At 39.1% G+C, this 23,217-nt stretch overlaps 1 protein-coding gene across 7 annotated transcripts in view; it reads left to right on the forward strand.

Moving 5' to 3' along the window:
• The window catches only part of BTBD8 (BTB domain containing 8), a 68,771-nt gene that overhangs the window by 14,722 nt on the left and 30,832 nt on the right, over positions 1 to 23,217 (forward strand). For 5 of the 7 annotated variants that reach the window (XM_065555528.1, XM_065555530.1, XM_065555532.1 and 2 more), the window contains 7 exons: positions 5,483 to 5,763; positions 6,695 to 6,812; positions 14,866 to 14,955; positions 17,386 to 17,466; positions 19,304 to 19,400; positions 20,195 to 20,283; positions 20,529 to 20,631. In XM_065555528.1, coding sequence (XP_065411600.1) covers positions 5,483 to 5,763; positions 6,695 to 6,812; positions 14,866 to 14,955; positions 17,386 to 17,466; positions 19,304 to 19,400; positions 20,195 to 20,283; positions 20,529 to 20,631 — 859 coding nt within the window. Of the gene's footprint in view, positions 1 to 5,482; positions 5,764 to 6,694; positions 6,813 to 14,865; positions 14,956 to 17,385; positions 17,467 to 18,760; positions 18,879 to 19,303; positions 19,401 to 20,194; positions 20,284 to 20,528; positions 20,632 to 23,217 lie in introns of those variants that run through there. The other 2 variants (XM_065555527.1, XM_065555533.1) reach the window with 2 other exon arrangements.

The raw sequence follows: 23,217 nt of genomic DNA on the forward strand, positions 1-23,217 counted from the left end.
ATAGGATCTATATTGTGTCTGTGTCCACTTATTTTGTCTCCCAAGAAAATAATCGACTTCTGGGATCCAAACCTTTATGGCCACTTAAAACTTGTGACAGTATCTTTTCCAGTGTGTCAGTATTTCACTGTCACGGCAAAGTGGTAGAAAGCATCCACTTCACAGCAGAAGTATCCTTTACAGATACCTTGTAGATTTGTGTTCCAATAGCTTCTTGCTGTTCATATACTTTACAAATAAATGAAATATGCTTACTTTGACTTATCTGTTTATTTAAATACATTATTTATCCAGAAACCTGAATTTAAAATAGAATTAACTGTCTTCTGAAAGTACTGTTCTGCCTAAATTAAGCCTCAGACACATTGTCTGAGAGAAATTTATATTCTGATTGCAAGTACATCATCTGTGGAGGGAACTGAATAAGAGAGAAATGTATACTTGCTGCTCTCCAAAAACTAAGTTATTCAGCATAATGTTTCTCAGAAACACGAGTGATACAGCTCAGTTCAGTATCCAACAATCTAGGCTTGGGCATTTATCAAGAAATCTTATTATTCTTGTTAGTGAGGGTCATAATCTCAAAATTAATGCACTCAAAAAATCACTGTTTTAATTATATTCTACCTGTTTCCTAATCGCAAGAAAACCAGACAAACTGAGGCATATGTGTGACCTATAAAACATAGACTAATTCTCTTAAAAGACAAAGTGCAACCCTTGAACTGAGTAACTTAAAACAACAAACAACTCAAAACCTCTGCCCATGCAGGGACAGGAACGGACTTCTTTCTCATTTACACTAAGGTATTTTTATTAATTTCCTGATGCTCATCTAGTGTAAGAACCAAATGGGGCCCTTTGTGCTGGAAGATGTAATATATCTGTGGCGTGTTCTACATTATACAGTTAGGTCAACCATAAGCTAATCTTCATTGACCTAGCCTGTGGAAGCATCTTCACTTAAAATTAGCTCCTGCCGACATAAGTGCTTCCCTATGCCAATTTAGTAACACCATTTCCCCAAGTGGTATAGAGCCCTAGTTGATGTAATTAGGGTGACATAGTGTCAGTGTGCGTTGCTCACGGCGACTGTTACTGGCTTTCAGGAGCCTTCCCACAGTGCCCCTCAAAGACAATATAGTCATATAAGTGCTCCTAGTGAGGACGTGCATTGCCAACACATAGAGCCAAGTGGGAACATGCACCCAAATGATTTAATAAGTGCGGTGGCAACATAATTTTGTAGTGTAGACATGGCCTACATTTAAAAAGCACAGTACCAATTAGTTTATCACTATTCTGTCTCTTATGGCCTACAGCAAGTATTTTAGGGGTGGGACAAAGTCATTGCCATTTCATTGTACTTTTGCTTGAGATCTTGTCAGCCCTTCAAGTGATTATCAAGATTTTAGTTGTCAACATAGCCTAGCTCAGGGAAGAAGAACTTCATATCCTCCTTAATTTAGATGACTGACTGTTAAAAGCAGATGGTATTTCACAGGCAGAAGTCGCTACACAAATATTTCACATTTTCTGGGAGTATATGATTTCTAATAAACATATACAAGTTTCATCTGACTCCAACCCACAGTTTAAAATTTCTGGAGGTCATTTCAGATCAGATTTAGAGTGTTTGTGCCACCAAGGAGAATGCACATTCTTTAACACACTGTCAATCAATGCATCAACAATGTGCTTTTTATTTTATTTTATTTTTTAGAACCTTCCCAAGGGACTTAGCCTTCATGACCTGGCTAATGGAAGGAAATGCTTCTTCAGGCTGAGTTTAAATGAATTAAAAAAAAAAACTGACTTTACAGAAACCTGATCATGTCATTTTTGTTTACATTGTTGCTTCAAAATAATTCCTTTCCTTAATATTTGAGGTATTACACCTACTTTTCCCTCACAGTGCATCTGATCAGTCGTCTATGATATCTACCTATGTATGTCCAATTCAAGTAACTTGTGCTACACGAACCTTCCAGGAAATCATTTTGACCACAATGAGCATTATGCAGCCCACACTCTTAGACAAGCACCCTCAAAGAACAGAAAGCAAAGTACTGTTTAATGGTCTTAAGAGCTGGCAAATTGAGAGAACTGGTTGATTATTAATAATGTATAGAACTCTGAGGATTGGTTAGCCTCAAAGTTCTGCCTTTAATAATACTTAAACATGAGGTAAATCAGCCAAAAGTATGGCCTACTATACCGTAGTGTTTCAAAACAAGCTATTACACAGTTGCTGTGTTTGGCTGAATTGGGACAGTAAAGATTTCCAGTCAGAGCATGGAAATTCACTATCCGGAACCATTTTTTTTCTCTTTGTTGCACAGAAGAAATATTGGAATTCTTTGACAGCTGTATTAAGAAGATGAATCAGCCGTGTCACTGGTAAAGAATGTGCAGCATAAGGGCCTTGATTACCCATTTACCTACTGACTAGACTAAGGAACAATACATCTCTCATCTGAACAGAAAAGGTTTTGTTAATTTGACAGTTTGTACAAAGCAGTTCAGATAACACACTGCATATCTGATCCTTTTTCAGATGTGCATCTTTTGAATAAAGGATTTTACAAAGGTATCTTTGCTGTAGTGGGGCTTCGAAAGATCATGGAGAGCATGAGAAAAATGATTAGTGGTTTGGTGTCCTCTTATACAGGACAAGAGATTGGAAACAGTAGGCTTTCCCCTCCTGAACAGAACAGCTAAAGGGACTGAGATAGTCAAAATTTGTGAAAGATATAGTGAAAACCAATTAGTCCCTGCAAGTAATCTAAGAACCAAGAGGGCCGTCCATGATACTAGAGGGAAATAAATCTAGATCCTATACAAAGAAATGCTCTGATGAGGTACATAGCCAATCTATTTAAAATCCAGTCACAGCGGCCAAGAATTCAAAACTGGCTAAACTAACTAACTTTGTAACTCTGTATGGGAAGAAAATGTGAGTAATTGTATTTATCTTCAGGGTGCATGAATGAATTATTTTAGTCCTAATACATCTGATCATTTGGGCAATGTATCTGGGGAAATGTGTTTGCAATTGCTGTAGGCAGGATGCTAAAATAATGGCCTCATATGGTTTAGCAATTACTCTTTCAATTAATTTCTCCTCTTTTGTACATTATATTTGTACTTCCCATGTATGTCACTGGTGAGTAAATGAATGTTTCAGTGTAAATCTAGGAAAACTATAACTGTCAACACATCATAATAAGGAAAGAATTGAAGTTTTGATGATTTCTTTTGTACTATAAGCCTAATTGAGGCCCCTCTCTAAGATTTCCCTCCACCTTTCAATTTCAAAATTGGTGAGTCTGACTAGTGCACAATATTCTTTGTTCAAATAGCCTTGAAATTTGATTAAATCTGTTTAAGATACAGGAGAGAATAATTTTCAACTGTGCAGATTAATGTTTCTTATTGTTTGGCAAATCCTAGCTGCAATTTTTTTTTAACATAACTTTATATGAGGCTTATTTGGAAAGCTGTTGGATAGATGTAGTCACAGAATCATACTTCAGATGTAGAAAAGTAAATTTCTTAGAATGACATCATGGAATCCAACAAAATTCCAAAAGATCATTGGGGTTCTGCTCTTTGGAGCTCCTAAACTGTACTGAAACAGAGCCCTTGATCCACAGCTGTAGATATTAGGATCTGGATAGCACAGTGTGCTGGGGATATATATGGAGGTTAAAGACCTTAACTTCTTGTAGAGGTGCAAGGCGTCCAACTGTAATTCTGTGAAGTCGGAAGAAAGCTCAATGTATTCCATTGGAAGTTGCCAGCTCCTCACAGTCAACCCTGTAGGCCTGGCATTCTTTGAAGTATGTAGGTTTCTTAGGCTGCTTCCACTCTTCTTTCCATCCCTCAGCCCATCCCAACCCAAAGATGGAAAGCTCTGTAAATATCAGGAGCTTCAGAGTTTAGGAACTCTGCAAGCACCTTGAGGTATGAAGATTTTAAAAATCCATGGGGGGGGGGGGGGAGGACTTGTTGTCATACTGATCTTTAAAAGGTCTTCACTGAAACCTCAACTCATCCAGACACATGCTCCCTTAATGCTAGCCTCCTCCATCCCCTTTCTTTCTCTGCAGTTTCTCATTTTTTCTTGACTGACATGTACCCTAATAATAATTTATGGAGTTGTCAGAAGGGGAAGCTACTCCTCTCGGCCATAGGAAAAGGCCTATGCCTAAAGACCTAGGAAGGGTTGTTTTCAGTCTCCTCTAGTTTGCCAAGGACCAGGCTATACACAATCTGCAGAAAAATTTACTTAATTCCTGATTAGACAAATATATTTATTTGCCTGGTATTCACAAAAATCCCACTTGCCACAGAGTGAGTGATGTTTAAACACAAAGTAAACACATCTGTAAGTGTGAATCTCCTGAGCCCAGATATGTACCTATAGCTTTTAAATGAAACTAGTAAAGCTTACTGTATCTAATAATGTTGAAGATGTGTATGAAACCCAACTGTACAAGTGAAGTATCTCAGCTATGCACTTTGGACTTTGTAAACCCATAAAGTCCTTCATCTGAAAGTAATGCATCTACAAAGTAGGTATGAAGGGAAAATGGAAGGCTGATATCGCAAGAGGGAGGTTTTTGTGTGATTATTAACGGAGTATTTACATACACTTGGTTTTCTTTGAAGTAAAATTTAAACTCCTAAATTTCTGACTTTCTAATCGTTTGTCTTTTATAAATGTAATGATGAGACTAACATGAGTGAGTGTATTTTATTGTTGGTGCTGCTAAGCTGCACAGATAAATCAGAACAGGAGTACTTGTGGCACCTTAGAGACTAACTAATTTATTGGAGCATAAGCTTTCGTGGACTACAGCCCACTTCTTCGGATGCATCCGAAGAAGTGGGCTGTAGTCCACGAAAGCTTATGCTCTAATAAATTTGTTAGTCTCTAAGGTGCCACAAGTACTCCTGTTCTTCTTTTTGCGGATACAGACTAACACGGCTGCTACTCTGAAACAGATAAATCAGCTATACTTAATATTGGCTGTTAAGAGTGGCCAGTTTGTACAGTAGGGGTCTGTTATTGCTAGTCAATGGTAGGGATACACAGGAGATACGGAGCGGTCTTAAATTTTCTTTTAAAGATTTTTCTCCCTGCAGCAAAGAAAATAAGTTACCAAGGAATGTTAGAAAAAGAAATGCAGTGCTTCAGCCTGGCATTCAGGTAGTAAATTACACGATATGCTGATACTCTTTTGAAGGCTGCACTAGTGCAGGGCTATAGAACTATTTCAACACTTATTTTGCACATTTTCATGTACTCTCTTAATTACTAATTTTTTTATATTCAGTATACAATTCAAAAGTAATTTTTTTTTTTTATATTTTCTCTATATAAGCCTTGTTAAGCATAATATATAAATGTGTTTTCGAGCTGTTATTTTTGAACATTTGAAAAATTACATGAGTAAACTTCAGTGTCTTCTTCTAGGGTTGTATATTCGTCTGATAAAAACATTAGGGAAATCGAGGAAGAAACTCTGAGGAAAAGAGTCCTGGAGCCCAGACAAACACAGGAAAATGAAAGCCTTACATCTGGTAGTCTTCAGAACACTCAAATATCAGGTGTAAAATGCATTGGAAGTGATAAAACAACTTTTGTTAATCAGCATTTTCTGGATGGAGCCATAGAAAGAGAAGTTGTTTGTTCACCTAATACTGAAGATGAAATTCTAGAAGCCAGTCATGCTGAAGGCAATGCAACTAAGCCAGGTGAAGTTAGAATTGTGTGTGGATTTTGCTAGCTACCTAAACACCAGTGTAGGTTTGTTCAAAAATTGTGGGTAAAGTTTATGGTTATTGCACTAACAAGACCAAGATGAATATTCTTTGCTTTGGCCCAGATCATTCCCTCATGCCCTGAGTAAATGAGTGTTCCATAGGGAGCATACAGCAATGTGATAGAAACTGTATCCCTTGCACTCAGACTGCCACAGAATGAAAATGTAGCAACATGCCCTGAGGAGAGGAGCGTTTAGTTGGTGCATTTGCATTGTTGCCAATGCCTCTTCTGAGCTACAGCAGATGTAAGCACAGGCCCCTTTGATACAGTGCTTCCATAGTGGTGGTCCCTCCTTTTCTTCACTGCAGGGAACTTCACTGGTTCCACTGCATTCATGTACATGTAATGAGTGGGGGGGGGGGGGGGGGGGCAGGGCCAAGTCAGTTCCATATAGTCCTGCAAGTGGGGAAATATAAAAATATCCATTTTTCATTTTGTGAGGAGTTAATAGCTTTTGTCACTGATAGCAGAAGTGACCTTAAATTTTCTCCTGAGACCAATCTCCTTGAAACTGTATGTATGGTTTGTATAGAAAAGGGAACAAACAACATACATTTTCACGTACAGCAATAACAGTAACACTTCTCTTCCATTGAGCTCCAAGTGCCAAGGGGTGGTAAAACTTCCAGTAGACTCAGTTAAGAGTAACACATAGAAGTTATTCTCCACTACTAGTAAGTTTTGTCTGAAAAGGCTTTCATCAAATGTGCATTTCAGAAGGAAATAAACTATCCATGTGAAAGCTGTAGCATGGATATAAAATATGTTGTCTTTTAGTATAGTTTGTTTCAGATGCCTGAAATTGTTTGCAACTTCAAGATAATCTAGTATAAATAAATAACTATTTCCCCCCATTTACAGGTAATTCTGAACTAGAAACCGCATCTGGGTTAGGAGAAGACTTAATGATGCTCTACAAGAAATGTTGTTGTCCAGATATTAATATTTGGATAGAAGGCAACCAGTTTCAAGCTCACAGGTATTTAAATAAGTAATGAATTTAGAATGTAAACTATTTCACCAGCAATCCTTTTTATATAAAACACTGTTACAGCTACCTAGCTGTGTTGCTCTATAGGTTTAATATAATAAAGTATTCTTAACATGATGTCTTTATATTGTTTTGTACTGTTAGAACGACTATAATGACTTTGCTAGTTTAACCACAGAGACCGGTAGTATTTTTGTAGTAACTGAAGTGCTTCCTTGTGATTACAGCTGTCGTTTTTGTGATAACTAAGTCTTGAGAGAAAATATAATGTGCTTTTAATATTGTAGCTCTGTTTTTTACGTTAGGTGCATTCTAGTATAAATTAAAGTAGAATTAGGCTGCAATATATTTATTGCAATAAAATCAGTTAAAGAAAACCTAAATACAGCACAATGTTACAACTTGACATCCTGTAAACAAATCTAGCCTGTCAAAATAAATAAATAAAACTACAAGTCAACTGATACTAATTAATTCCTAATAAAACTAGCCCAAATAAACAGAAACCTACCTGGATGGAAAGGAAAGATCTTTGGCGCCCTGAAGATTCCATTTCCATTTTTTCCTCCCCTTGTTACCTGTCCACAAGAGAACTGTGACCACTTCAGTGAAGCAGAGGTGAATGTTGTCTCCTTGTCTCAAGAGAGTTACCAGCCCTTAATAACCCAGAAATCATCACTCTGCTTAAGAACAATTTAGGACTCTCATGTTGCAGTAGATAAAGCTGAGATGGCCATTCTCTCCTGTTTTCAGTTAATTTATAACTTTCTGGAGAAAAATATCAAGCTGTAGCCACTGGACTCTCTCCCGGCTGTTCTGATTGTTAATTGCACACAAGTTGGGAAATCCTAGGTTAGGTTAGATTCTCTGTGGTGGGGTCCAATTTTCTGCTGTTGGTTTTGATGTAGGAAGCTGGAAAAGAGCTAATCGGCATGTTTTAGAAAGCCACAACCTCCATGCACATTCCTGAGCTTCCCCCATAGCAAGAGACTGCAGGGAAATGGAGGAAGCATAAGAGACAGGAAAACTAAGGTTAGACCTATGATAGGGAGATCTGGCTCTTTTATGGCCCCTTTACACAGCCAGAATGGTGCAGAAGGGTTGCTGGAATGATATAGAAAAGATGGCCCATGCACCCAGAGCAACCTGAGTTCTGGAAGATGTGAATGTAAAGCTATATTTGCACTGCACACTACTGGCAGCAGCATGAATGTATGTGTGCTGCAGTGAAAAGCAAGACTCTGGCAGCTCCCTGTGGAAGAGAAGTGGCTCACCCATAGGGAGCTACTGGAGCTTCCCTGCTGATGGAGCCTTTCCCTGCTCTTGGGAAAAACTTGGGCAACAGGACACTACAATGCCAAAGACAGCAGTGTAGATGGGGGAGGCACTGCTTGAGCATGTAGGGTATATACCCACAGGTTCAAGTGTCTTTATGCACCTAAGCAGTGCCTCATCATTTACACTGCTATTTATACCCATGCTGGGAGGGGCATACAGTGTAGATATACCCTAAAAGTTAGAGATAGGAGCCCCAAATTTGTTACAGATTATCTACTATCATATAATCTGTGTAGAACACTGTGGGCCAAGTGTTTCCCTTGATTACGCAGGCAACTCACTTAAGTCAGTCAGCTTATTGTGTTGCACTCCACCTATTGGTCAAAGCTGACTTTTTTTTTTTTTTTTAATAGAAAACCTCTCTATGGGTTTTTACATTTTTGATGCATTACTTTTTTTCCAATGTACAAGTAAAGAATAGTAAAGTGAACAAGATGACTTTCTGAGTATTCGTCTTTCTCATAGGTATTTGAAAAAAACAATAATCAGGCAGTATCTGTCTCTTCTGATTTGTCCTGAAGGCAGGCATAAATCCAGATAATATTTTTCAGCTTTGAAATAGTTTTTCATTTTGCTTGCATTTCATTAATATTTTACATATATAATTGAGAGGGTTAGGATAGAGGAAAAAAGTCTTGTTTTCGGAAAATCCATGTAATGTAACAAGTCTGATTATTTTATTTACTACAGAAGATATGGGAATGTGGTAGGGGTTTTTTGTTTTGGGGTTTTTTTAAAGTTATGTTGAATGCTGCATATCTGAAATGGTGTTTATGTAGGTTTCTTCTCTTTGGATGATATAGAACTGAGAAAAAGTTTCAGAGTAGCAGCCATGTTAGTCTGTATCCACAAAAAGAACAGGAGTACTTGTGGCACTTAGGCCTTGGCTACACTTACCAGCTAGTTCGACGGCTGGAAATCGAAGTTCTGGGTTCGACTTATCGCGTCTAGTCTGGACGCGATAAGTCGAACCCGGAAGTGCTTGCCGTCGACTGCGGTACTCCAGCTCGGCGAGAGGAGTACCGCAGAGTCGACGGGGGAGCCTGCCTGCCCAGTGTGGACCAAGGTAAGTTCGAACTAAGGTACTTCGACTTCAGCTACGTTATTCACGTAGCTGAAGTTGCGTACCTTAGTTCGAATTAGGGGGGTAGTGTAGACCAAGCCTTAGAGACTAAAAAATTTATTAGAGCATAAGCTTTCGTGGACTACAGCCCACTTCTTCAGATGCATCTGCAAGAAGGAATTCTCTCCTCCCCCCCCCCCCGCCCCCCCGCTCACCTCCCCCAAAAAAACCCCATCTGCAAGAGCTCCTTCAGTTCAGGCCATTATCTAGCCAGGAGCAATGTATCTAGTCTAGCCAACATCAGAAAATATGGCAGTGCATCATATCAGCAAAGAAGAGGAAAACTAGGACATTCTGAAACAAACACAAGAAAATCAGCTGATCGTTTCAGTATCCCATAGAGATTTGAACAGTAGAGGGTGTCTTAAAGTGAGTCAGGGAAAGATAACTTTGGGTATAATTGCAGTGTAGATAGCAGTGAGTTTTGTTTATCGTCCCAAATTATGAGAAGTGATATCCTCAAACTGCAGGCAATTTCAAGGCCCATCCTGCAATCTTTACTCATGAGAGTATTCCTTACTCACTCAGGTAGTCCCATTAACTTCAATGGACTATTTGTTTTGAGTAAGGAATACTGTTTGAGAGAGGGTTACAAAATTAGGTCCCAAATACTGCAAGAGAACAGTCACCATCCCTAGTGACTTGTATACTTAAGACTGAACAAGTTACTCTGCTATGTGGCTCAGATCATAGCAGCAGGAAACCAAGGGCAAGTTTAGTTTCTGCATCAAACACATCTGGAACCTATACAAATGTACATTATAATGCCTACAAGATCCACCAATGTAGCATGTTATTTTAACATCATAATGCTACTTTTTCACTGGGTAGCCATCTTACTTAACATGCATTATTTAAATGTTCAGTATCATACAAAACAGATCTTAGCCTTGCAGCTTAATCTGTTCCTGCTCATTGCTGAAGCTTGTTTGGAGGGGAACTGACAAAAACAAAGACAATCTATTTAGCTTGCAGGAGAGTAAATGGAGAAGGTCACGTGTTCAGAATTCACTTTCACATGCTCAGGGCTGTTTTGGTATATTGCAGCATCCTTGTTGGATTTAGGGGTTGACCTATCTAATTCAGATTAGCAGGATATCAGGAAAATTTAAATATTGCTGGCTGGCTTGTGGGAGAAACGGAAGAGAGATTCTAGATTGGACATGTGGGAGAAGAAAAACGATATGAGAGAGATACCAGTATATAAACTGACAGGGGAAGAGAAGGCAAATTGTATGCTGCTTCTTTCTTTATCCTGTACAAAAACAAGGGTGCTTTCATATAATTTAAAAGTCAACAAATTATAATGTGTATATAAAAGAAAATACCATTCTTATATAATGTGTAACCTATTGCATTTTCTGCAAAAAAGATGTTAGTGAAGCAAAGTAACTTTCAAATTTGAAGTTTAATGTCAAACCATAAGAAATTAATATGAATGAGAAAATCATCTGCAATTATACTAGCTAAGATACAATGTATAAAAGCTAGTCCTTCAGGGTATACCCTAATCATGAGTTGGGGTGAGGAAGCAATTTCGCTTGCTTGCTCTTTCTGCCTCTGTACTAAATTATTTGAATGGGAGAATAGCACAGCTAATTATGGGGCTTTTTATACTTTTCTCTGAAGCACCTGGCATTGCTAGAGATGGGATATTGAATTGGATGAATAATTTGGTTTGTTTTATGGGAGGGAGAGGAATAAATCGAACACGCTGTTTTACTCCCTATTTTGCGTCTGAGCCTGGGAATATAGGCAATTATAGACTAGAAGGAAATAAAGTAGGGCTGTCAATTAATCCCAGTTAAATCACATGATTAACTAAAAAAATTAATTGTGGGGTTTGTTTGTTTTTTTGCAGTTTTAATTGCACTGTTAAACAATAGAATACCAAGAGAAATTTATTAAATATTTTTGGATGTTTTTCTACATTTTTCAAATATATTGATTTCAATTACAACACAGAATACAAAGTGCACAGTGCTCACTTTATATTATTTTTTATTACAAATATTTATAAAAATTATAAACAAAAGAAATAGTATTTTTCAGTTCACCTCATACAAGGGTGCTGTAGTGCCGTCTCTTTATCGTAAAAGTGCAACTTACAAATGTAGATTTTTGTTGTTGTTACATAACTGCTCTCAAATACAAAACAATGTAAAACTTTAGAGCTGACAAGTCCACTCAGCCCTACTACTTGTTCAGTCAATGGCTAAGGCAAACAAGTTTGTTTACATTTACAGGAGATAATGCTGCCCACTACTTATTTACAATGTCACCAGAAAATGAGACCAGGCGAATTCACATGACACTTTTGTAGCCGGCATTGCAAGGTAATTACATGCCAGAAATGCTAAGCATTCATACGCCCCTTCATGCTTCAGCCACCATTCCAGAGGACATGCTTCCATGCTCATGACGCTCCTTTAAAAAAAAATGCGTTAATTAAATTTGTGACTGTACTCCTTAGGGGAGAATTGTATGTCTCCTGCTCTGTTTTACCCACATTCTGCCATATACAGTAACTCCTCACTTAATGTCCTCCCGCTTAACGTTGTTTCGAAGTTACGTCGCTTCTCCATTAGGGAACATGCTCATTTAAAGTTGTGCAATGCTCCCTTAGAACGTCATTTGGCTGACTTTACAAGGGAGCATTGCACAAGTTTCTCTTCTCTGCCTCCTCCCCCTCCCTTCTTTCCTCCCTCCCTCCCTCCCTCCCAGCACTTCCCCCGCCGCCAAACAACTGTTTGGCAGCGCTTAGGACTTTCTGGGAGGGAGGGAGCAGGGCCGGCTCCAGGCACCAGCGCAGCAAGCAGGTGCTTGGGGCGGCCAACGGAAAGGAGTGGCACGTCCGGCTCTTCAGCGGCAATTCAGCAGCGAGTCCCTCTCTGAGGGAAGGACTTGTCGCTGAATTGCCACCAAAGAATGAAGCGGTGGTGGTAGAGTTGCCGCGGATCGCGGCTTTTTTGTTTGTTTGTTTGTTTGTTTGTTTTTTGCTGTTTGGGGCGGCAAAAGCACTGGAGCCAGCCCTGGGAGGGAGGGAGCGAGCGAGCAGGGAAGGTGCCCCCTCCGGCAGGCAGGGCCACCCAGAACGCAGGGGCTGCAGGGCCCTGGGCTAAGGGGGCCCCGGGGCCCTGGCCTGCAGTTCTAAAGCCCCTTTCAGAATGCGGCCCTGTGAGCACGGGCCAGAGAACTCAGAAGGAGCAGGGGCAGCTTTTCTCCGGGCACTGGCAGCCCCTAAAACCCTTGCGTTCCGGGTGGCCCTGCCTGCTGGGGGGGAAGGGGCAGGTCCCAGAATCGCGGCTCCCAGAATTGCGGCCATGGGGGCAGTGCCGCACTGCACAGAGCCACCTGCATACCCCCTGCACCAAACAGGAGCTGCCCCAGGTAAGTGCTCTGCACCTCCTGCCTACCCCAGCCCTGAGCCTCCTCCCACACCCCAGCCCTGAGAGCCTTCCTGCTCCCTAACTCCCTCCCAGACCCTGCACCCCCAGCCCTGAGCCCCAGGAGAATGGAGAGAAAAAAAAATGAAAAATGCGGGTGAGGGGTGTAATAAGAGAGAATGCTCCCCCTACAGGGGGGGAGCCAAAAATGAAGCTGAGCACAGTGCCGCACGAACTCTAAATCCGCCACTGGTGGGAGGGGGAGGAGCGGGGAAGCGCCGCGTCTCCGCTCCTTCCCCTCCCTCCCAGAAAGTCCTAAGTACTGCCAAACATCTGTTTAGTGGCAGGGAAGCACTGGGAGGAAGGGGGGAGGAGCGTGGATGCGACGTGCTCCAGGGAGGAGGTGGAGTGGGGATGGGAAGAGGCAGGCCTGGCAAAGTCAGCACCTGTTCTTCTGGGGGGGAAGCTGCTGCTGTGCAAGGTGCTTCCTAGTGTCCTTATCTGCCTCATTGTCTGCAGCGGGCTGTGCCTGTGTGGGGTAAGCCGGGGCACCTGCCCACCACAGTCCAGTACTGTACAGTATATAAAGCCTTTTGGCTGCCCAAAAAATTTTTCCTTGGAACCTAACCCCCCACATTTACATTAAATCTTATGGGAAAATTGGATTAGTTTAACATTGTTTCACTTAAAATTGCATTTTTCAGGAACATAACTACAACGTTAAGTGAGGAGTTACTGTATTTCATGTTATAGCAGTCTCAGATGATGACCAGCACATCTTCATTTTAAGAACACTTTCACTTCAGATTTGACAAAACGCAAAGAAGGTACCAATGTGAGATTTCTAAAGATAGCTACAGCACTCAACCGCAGGTTTAAGAATCTGAAGTGCCTTCCAAAATCTATGGGGGATGAGGTGTTGAGCATGCTTTCAGGAGTCTTTAAAAGAGCAACACTCCGATGTGGAAACCATAGAACCCGAACCACCAAAAAAGAAAATCACGCTTCTAGTGGCATCTCACTCAGATGATGAAAATGAACATGCTTCAGTTCACACTGCTTTGGATTGTTATCGAGCAGAACCCATCATCAGCATGGACCTCTGGAATTGTGGTTGAACGCATCTGGCATGAAAATATCTTGGGATGGCAGCAACAAAAGTGCCATGCAAACACCTGTTCTTACTTCCAGGTGACATTGTAAATAAGAAGGGGGCAGCATTATCTCCTGTAAATATAAACAAACTTTGTTTGTCTGAGCAAGAAGTAAAACTGAGTGGACATGTAGGCTCTAAAGTTTTATATGGTTTTATTTTTGAATGCAGTTATTGTTTTGTACATAATTCTACATCTATAAGTTCTACTATCATGATAAAGAGATTGCAGTAGAATACTTGTGTTAGATGAATTGAAAATGCTGTTTTTTGTTTTTTACAGTGCAAATATTTGTAATCAGACATAAATATAAAGTGAGCACTGTACATTTTGTATTCTGGGTTGTAATTGAAATCAATATATTTGAAAATGTAGAAAACATCCAAAAATATTTAAATGGTATTTTATTATTGTTTAACAGCGCAATTAATTACGATTAATTTTTTTAATTGCTTGACAGCCCGAAAATAAAGTAAACCTCTTCTCATGTGTTCATGTAGGAAACAGATCCCATTTTGTTGGAACATACTAATATATCAGAATAGACTGAAATTTACCTTTTGCAAGGAGGTGGGTAGTTACTCTGGAGTGACTGAAGTTTTAGCTGTATCTTTTATAAATATTTCTTTGTTAAAATCAGTATACTATAAGTATGGGCAAGAGGTCCAGAACATAACTGTCTGAAGTGTTGTTGTTATGCTGTAATATAATAAAAGCTGCAAACTTGTGTCTTTGAAAAATCTATTCCACTTTCTCTTTTGGAGGAACAGGTAAGTCTTGCAGCAATTGATTTCTTCTGTTTATGTGAATACTAAAGGTGTACTAGAAACTAGCTTTAACTGAGAACTTTCAGAGTATTAATTTTCTTCATTATTATAACATCCTGAAATTAGTTGCCAAAGATACTGGGAGAAAAAGATATGCAGTGCACAGATACCTTGATGAGTAAGGGGCAAAGATCTGAATCAATCTCATCTATGATTTTTCTTGTAATAAACATCATTTCACTAGATACAAATATTTACTTTTTTCCCTCTCAGGGCTATTTTATGTGCCAGATCTAGTTACTTTGCTGCTATGCTGAGTGGAAGTTGGGCTGAAAGCTCCCAAGAGCACATCACTCTTCAAGGGTAAGCATAGTTTTTGCAAGTCATATGGGAGCAAAGATAGGCAATTTAAAATCACTGCAAATATGCAGCAACCATGCTGCATACAAAGCAATTCATAGTAATCTGCTGTGATACTTTTTTTTTCTTCCATTTAATAAATTTCTGGAGTAGTATTTTGACTTAGTTAGTAGAATACAGCAGTTTTGATGTTTCTCTTAAATGTATCAGTTGGGGGGAGAAAAGGGGGCCATTCATCAACTTCATCCTTTTCCATAATCCACATTTTAGTGTCCCACAGCCTACATGAAGGTTTTTTCACTCCTCTTCTATTTAACCTCACTTATGCCACAAAAATGTGCCCTATACAGCTGAGCTGTCTCATAAATTTTCATAGCTCTTTAGGATGCACATTTAGGGTATAACAGCAAATCAACTATTCAGTTTGTAGGTCACTTTTAACCAATGTGATTCAGGATCATTGTACACTAGGAAATTGAATCGTGGCTGGAAACATTTTGTCCACAAGTGCTCAGAACAATATTGCTGCTAGTGTATAGCAAACAAAACTCTTCTTGAGTCCTATTACATATTGTATGGATGAATCGGGGACTTTGGTGTCTCTGGGGACGTCAATTCTGTTCCTTTCAACGCCTCAAATTTTATATAAAATTTCCATTAAATATTGGTAGCTGTTATCACATAATATGTAATACTGCATTACAAAGTGTACCTAATGTACACTAACCCTGATGCCCTGTAAACTAATGGCAACTAATATGGCCAGGTCATTAGGTCATTCAGACCCACTTTTCTTTACAAAGAACCATGTACATTATAGAGCGTTAGAACCATGTATACACTTTGTCTTGATATAAAATGGTATGGCCGAGCAATCCTCCCCTAATTTTTCCTCATTTTAAATTTCCTATTTTAATAAAATTTCTGTGACATCATGAAAAAAGTTTTGTTTTTACTCATTTTATTTTTTTAAACCACTAATGCAGTTGTATATCTTTTATGCTATATAGTGAATTTAAAAAAAAAATCAAATGACAGTGTTGTTTTTGTATCTTGCCCGCATCCTACCCTCAGTAATTGATCTCCATCTTTCTAAATAGCTAAGGAATTTCCGTCATTATTTTTTAGTAAAGACTTTTTCCTGAATTTTGTTAAATTTTTTTACAAGCATGTTTAAGTCTAAATAATATCTTGTGGTTTCCAGGTATTAAGAGCTGACTAGATCCATTATTGTACTACTACTACCTTTTCAAGTTCAGTCTTCTGCTTTGTGCAGATTTTCATGCTGTCTTTATAAACACTTATGAATAAAGTGCATATGGCTTATTCTAAAATAATAAAAATGCTGCTTAAGATAACAGCTGTCAAGACAGCAGGGAAACCTTTTCTTGCTGTTTTTATGGCTATCCTGTGTGCTAATGTAGAGAGAGACAACTGTGTTGATTTTGCTGCTTAGCATGTTGCAACCAATTTTGTTCTTTGTTTTTAGTCATCACTGTCTGTTGCTTCAGCATGTTTAATGTTTTAAGAGGTCTCTTATTAACATGTGTGAGTAGTTCCCATTCACACTAATGGCCATGGCACCTGCGTGTTTTGGAAATTAGATCTTGACTTTAGGATTAATACAATAATGTAATTATTCTGAAAATTCTGTTCACCAATATAAATCCTTCCATTCACTTTGATGGTAAAACTCCCATTATCTACAATGGTGGAAGATCAAGCCCATAGAAACTTTCTAAATATTTTGAGATCTGACTTCTTACTATCACAGTGCAAATGACAATACATTTTTATAAAAAGTAAAGTTTAAATACACTCTTAAATCTAAGAAATCCATAAAAGTAAATTCTTATTAAACATATACAGTTAACATAAAAAATTGAGTGTTTTCTAGTGATATATCTTAAGAAGATGAAAATACCTTGCTTACGCACACAACGTCAGTAAAAATAATCTTTCGTTTAGAGAACCACTATAAATCTCAGTAACAAGTAATTTTACTCTGGTTATAACTTTAATCAGAAACGCTTGCATTATGAAGCTTCAGTTAGACTACTCATATTAGTGAAGTTACTCACAAGCTGAAGTGCCATAGATTAAACTTGGAAACTGCTTTAATTTTATTATAGCAGTGTTAGTCCCAGGATATTAGACAGACAAGGTAGATGAGGTTATATATTTAATTGGACCTGAAGAAGAGCTCTGTGTAAGCTCGAAAGCTTGTCTCTCTCTCACCAACAGAAGTTGGTCCAATAAAAGATATTACCTCATCAGTCTTGTCTCTTTAATTTTATTAGTTCATTTCCTTTCCATAATTTTTCATAATATGACCAGATGACACATCAACCTTCTGAATCATTTTATAAAATATCAGCAATAGATTTTATTTTGAACATGTCTCTTGTAGTGATTTTCCTTTCTATTTTGCAGCATAAACCATGTAGAAATGAATGTCCTATTGTATTTTATATATGGAGGAATGCTGGACTTCCCAAACAAAGCTGATGCTGGGTATATGTCAAATTTTATTATTTTTAATCGCACTTCATGCCTATTCTGCTTTTTCTCAGTTCAGATTCAAATGGAAAATGCATCATGTAGTATAAATAAGACAAAGATATCAAATGTAATGATCATTGCATCTAAACATATTTTGAGGAAATTTCAAAAATAATATAATTTTTAGATAGGTCGTGTTGTTTATTCAGCAGCTACTGGAAAAGTTGGACCGGCAGCCCTATAGAAAATTATATGGGGAGAAAAATGTTTGGGAAAACAAACAGTATAGCCTTTTATGCTAAAATAATTTGACACTTTGTGCTGTATATTCTGTTTTTACTCAGCTTTTAGAACAATATGGACAAAGTGAGATGATACTTTGTAACAAATATTTAGACTGTAATATTTGAAAGAACTTTTTGAATTAGTGAGATGTCCCACTGTTTGTAAAATAATAAATCCACAGAAAGTAGTTGAACAGTAACATGAAACACTTGCAGGCAATCTTTTTTTAAAATGTTTGGTCTAAACCCTCTCCCCAGCGTATAGCTGGTGTAAACAACCCTACGGAAATCTGTAGATCTTGGGAATGGTATAGAACTCATCCATTAAGGTAGCAAGCTGCATTGGAGCCATTCCATGGCTGCTAATTCAGCCATTGCATGTCCCCTCACTATATCCAGCAAGGAGGTTTTGGCATCTGTAATATCATGGATGCACTGGGCCCACTCCCAAAATGTTCCTCGGTGGTTGCACCGATTGGAGCTGTTTTATATAGCTCACAGTGTACAAGCGTACACACGCTCTGGGTTGTTTTCCTAGGTCATCTGCTCTCCCCCAATTCTTTTCTGTAGAATTGCACTAGTTCTGTTACTCACGGGATTCCGTGTCTATTAAATTGTAGTGGAGTGGTTTAAGATTTGTAGGGTTTGTTCATAAACTTAGATGCTAAGGGTTACATTTGCTGGTTGGATGTTATTAACATATAATATTACAGCATCAGGATCACAAACCAGTAAATAAGAGTTTTGAAATATTCGTTGTAATCTGTTATATAGAAGCTGTTCTTAAGTTTGCTAGTAGATGTCAAGAACATAATTTCTGAAGAGTGAAAATCATTTGTTGTTCAAAGCTTATTCCCCCAATATGACATGGAATTGTATTTAAAATGTCCCCTACAAATCCTTGCCTGGAATGGGCCATATCATAGAGGTATTAATTATTTTACAAAATTAGTAGTTTTGTAGTTTGTTTACTATGCTTTTCTGTTATTTGGAAGTGACTCTCATCACTGATGTAATTCTCAGATGCCAGACTACATAACCCGTAACATCAAATATAACCCTTGTAATGGGCAGCCGTGAAATGCCTAAATCATCCTACTGCAGCAACTAGAAAAGAGCACTTGCCCTCAAAATGGAGAGGTACTGAAAGCCATGTAAGAAGTTCTGTGAGCTTCAGCAAGCAGCTCTAGAGGGTCACTCTGTTAGTTGTAGGGTTTTTTTTAACTAGGTTTGTTTCTGTTTGAGGACTGTATTTTGGAACATTCTAGACCAGTGGTTTTTAACCTTTTTTCATTTTCACACCCCTAAAACATTTTGAATGAAGGTGCTGACTCCTTTGGAAATCTTAAACAGTCTGCGAACCCCCAACGGTCTGCAGACCACGGGTTGAAAACCACTGTTCTAGACATGTACCATGTACTTATACTTATTCAGTACACAGTGGTGTATAGAAACTTCTAACTGAGAAGAAAAAAGGGGTTGTGAGGAAGTCATTTGGGTTGTAAACTGTCTTGTAAGCAAAAATGGTGATTTTATGATTCGTATCATTACTGCTTTCACTTCAGTCGAATACTCAGTGTTGCTGATATGTATGGGCTAGACGGACTGAAAGAAGTAGCTATCTATATTCTCAAAAGAGACTACTGCAATTTTTTTCAAAAGGTATGTGTATATCTTTCAGTTTTACACTACTGTGTGAACCAAAATGCCGGGGGCTGGGGCAGAATTTAATTCTATTATAAGTCAGATTGTTGAGATGTTTAATTGGACCTGAAGAAGAGCTCTGTGTAAGCTCGAAAGTTTGTCTCTCTCACCAACAGAAGTTGGTCCAATAAAAGATATTACCTCATCAATCTTGTCTCTTTCATTTTATTAGTTCATTTCCAATTTAATAACAAAGAATCATTCTGTTACTACTGAGGGTGCTAGGCCGGGGACTGCAGTTCCTACACTCTTCGTAATTCCATCAAGTTTAAATGGGATTACTAATGGAAGTAAGGCCTGCCGGGTCAAGTACCTATTTGTATAACAACAATGAAGTAGGCAGTTTGTAAGCCATAGTAGAAAAAATGCAGCATTCCACTATAGCAGTTAAACTTATATTAAATTCCTTAGAATATTAGCCATTGTCATGTCGCTTTATATTGTTGGGGGTTGTATACAGACATGTTGCATACTTAGAAGTATATTTTTCAGGTATTTCTGTTCAACTGAAAATTGAAAGTTGAAAATTCAAGATTTTTTTTAGTTGAATGTGCCCATACATTAGGCCCAACCCTGCACCATTGCCACTGATTTCAGTGGGAGCAGGAGTAGGCCCATTATGCATAAATTCCCACAAATGTAAATATTCTGGTCACTGACAATGTTTCAGGCTAAACTGAAGACTTGTATATTTGCATGTTTTCTATAAGTCAGAATGAACAGCAAGTATGATTATTTTCTCACAATTGTAGCCTATTCCTGGAAGGCAGCAACATGTGCTAGAATGCCTGGCTATTGCTCATTCAATGGAAGTCGAGAACCTTTATACTGCTTGCATGAAGTAAGTGAAATAAAATGCATTATGGTTTATGCTGTCCATTTTCACTGTTCATTCTTTAAATTAATGCGTTTTGACAGACTGGACATAATTTTGGGAGGAACTTAAAGTTCATATTTTAATCTAGTTTTTCCATGAAAACTCATGGGGCTCATTTATGTTAGCAGAGGTGAAGATATTACAACAATAGTTTTATAAAATTTCATCTGTGTTCCTTATTTAGTTAAGTAAAGCTCTTATTTTAACAGATGGATAGTAAAACATTTTGTGAAATGTTGGTCAGAGAGGAGCTTTGCCAGTTTACCCACTGAGCTTCAGAACAACTGTCTTACTGTGATGATTCAGTCTTTGGTAAGTATGTATCTAGTTAGTGCTTACATGTATGTTACTTTAAAATTGTGCTTATTTAGCTTTGCAAAGGAATTAAAAAGTAAATTAATAGTAAACATGCCTCATTAAATGTATAGTATATTAATCCTAGTAAATGAAAAATCATTATATAAACGAAAACACAAGAACAAACATTAACGTACAAATACAGTCACACTGATGTTTCATGGAACACATGATGATGGGGAAAATCTCAAACCACTCCAAAATATAGCCATTTAAGAGGAGTTTATCAAATTCCGTATTCTGACAGAATAGTACAACATTATACACTCAAATAAAGAGAAGGAGCAATTGTAGTAATTGTCAGGTTAATTCTTATACCAGACACCACAGGTGAAACTGGCCTGATTGAAGTAAGTAGGAGTTGTACCACTGACTTAATGGGTCCAGGAGGATTTAACCCCAAATTTTAATTTTGGAGACTTAGCATAAGCTGGTTGGTGGGGTTTTTTTTCTCCAGGCGAAAGTGTTTTGCTATCAATTAGTGGTTACGAGCCATCTACTTATAGGCAGAGCCCGTGTCTGTCATGGAGGTCATGGATTCCATGACTTTCTGTGACCTCCATGACTTTTGCAGCTGCCAGTGTGGCTGACCCCAGGGCCGCCCAAGCAGCTGGCACCAGGGACAGCTGCTCAGGCAGCTCCGGGGACAGCCACACCAGTCGCTGCTGGAGCAGCTCTGCAGCCAGCCACTCGGGTGGCCCCACAGCCAGCTGCACCAGCCGCTGCTGGAGCTGCTCCGGGGACCACCCGAGCAGCAGCAGATGTGGATGGCCCAGGGACTGCCTGAGGAGCAGTCCTGGAGACGGCAGGAGCAGCCGCAGCTTGGCGGCCGCCGGCAGCGGTCCCAGGGTTGGCCGGAGCAATGGTGGGATTGTGACCCTAGGGATGGCCGGAGCAGCCCCTGCTCGGTGGCCCCCAGCAGCTGATGCCTCTAGCCCCTTCACCCCCCAAGCAGCAGCCCTTCAGGGCAGAGCAGTGGCTCCCCTTGGGGACCCCCCAGATAAGATTTAGTTGGGGTATTTATAGTACAATCATGGACAGGTCACGGGGCTGTGAATTTCTGTTTATTGTCCATGACCTGTCCATGACTTTTATTAAAAATACCCATGACTAAATCGTAGCCTTACATATAGGGAATTAATCTCTCAAAATTGTTAGTGTCTGTAATTTTTTATTGTCTTAGCTTAATATTAAGCTGTTTTATCTTCCGTTTCACAAATTGTCAACATTGATATGACCTCTGAATGTATCCATCTTCAGACCTTACCAGTTGTTGTTAGTGTTGTGTGTTTACATTCAATTCATAGTGCCCGAATTTGCAGATTTTCCACTCTGGTATTCGTGGAATTAATACCTGGGCTGATTTAGTGGGTCAAATTCAAATCAGAGTTATGCCAGCTGAAAATTTGAGCTAGAATGTGCACTGTATCACAGCACAAATAACTATAGTTTTTTACCCTGAAAGCTATCTCTGTCAAAAAGTTACATGATACCTAGGATGAGATTCTCATCCCCACTCTAGCTGCTTCACACTGGCTAAAGGGGCTGAAACAGTGTTAAAGAAGCTCTAAACGATCTGTTTTTAGCTGGGTATGATTTCTCCTGTGCAAGCACCGTGGAGTCAGCCATAGTGCTGTCTTCTGATGACCCCCACATAAGCCCTGGTGTAGGGTGTGTGATGGGGTCAAGGTGAGAGGGGTGGAGTTGCAGCATGCAGTGCTGAAGAGATTCTGGGCAGTGCTGAGGCCCATCGGGTGATCCTGGGCAGCTGACAGGCCTGTGGAATCCTCTCCAGCCCCAAGAGCAGCCAGGCTCGAGAGGACACAAAGGTGGTTTAAAGCCATCTTGCCCCCATCCTGTTCCTGCTGGGCTGTGCCTCTTTGTTGATGTCTAGTAAGGCCTCACAATCATGGAGTTGAAAAATAAATCAACATGCTTCTTCCACTCTCTTTCTGCCTCCCTAAATCCTATGTGGCATCTATTCCCAACATTTCCTGAGACTGAAAATTCTCTAGTGGCCAATGGGGTTTTGCATATTTTAAAAACTGCAAAAATGTTAAGGCTGCTTGGCAAAACAGTCTAATATTTATAGATATTTATTTTACTTGAGCTATTCTATTTTACAAAAAACTTTTTATACTGTGCATAGTACTTCTCAACAGTTAGGCCCAGTCTGTAAATCTGAGCTTATTGGTTCTTTCATCTGTCAATCTTAGACATTTTATGTTTAAAAGCCAATTAAATACAATAATGGAATGCTTTCTTCTGATATGCACAATTTCCAAACTGTACAGGTGTGAGCTTGAGTAGAATCGCTATTGGCTTTGTGAGCTTTCATTTAAACAACATTAAAGGCAGCACAGAAGCAACAAATTTTCCAAAATACTGAGCTGTTTCACTTGCTCCTGTATAGCAAATCTTGAGAGGAGTGTGAGGTATATGGAGAAGTAGACTTGCAGTGGAGAGACTTTGATGAAAAGCCACAAAGATTGGTACAAGAAACTAAAAACTTCTAACCATTTAAAACCACATTAAGGGGGC

The sequence above is a fragment of the Chrysemys picta genome, chromosome 8, assembly GCF_011386835.1.
Source record: "Chrysemys picta bellii isolate R12L10 chromosome 8, ASM1138683v2, whole genome shotgun sequence".
Taxonomy (NCBI): domain Eukaryota; kingdom Metazoa; phylum Chordata; order Testudines; family Emydidae; genus Chrysemys; species Chrysemys picta.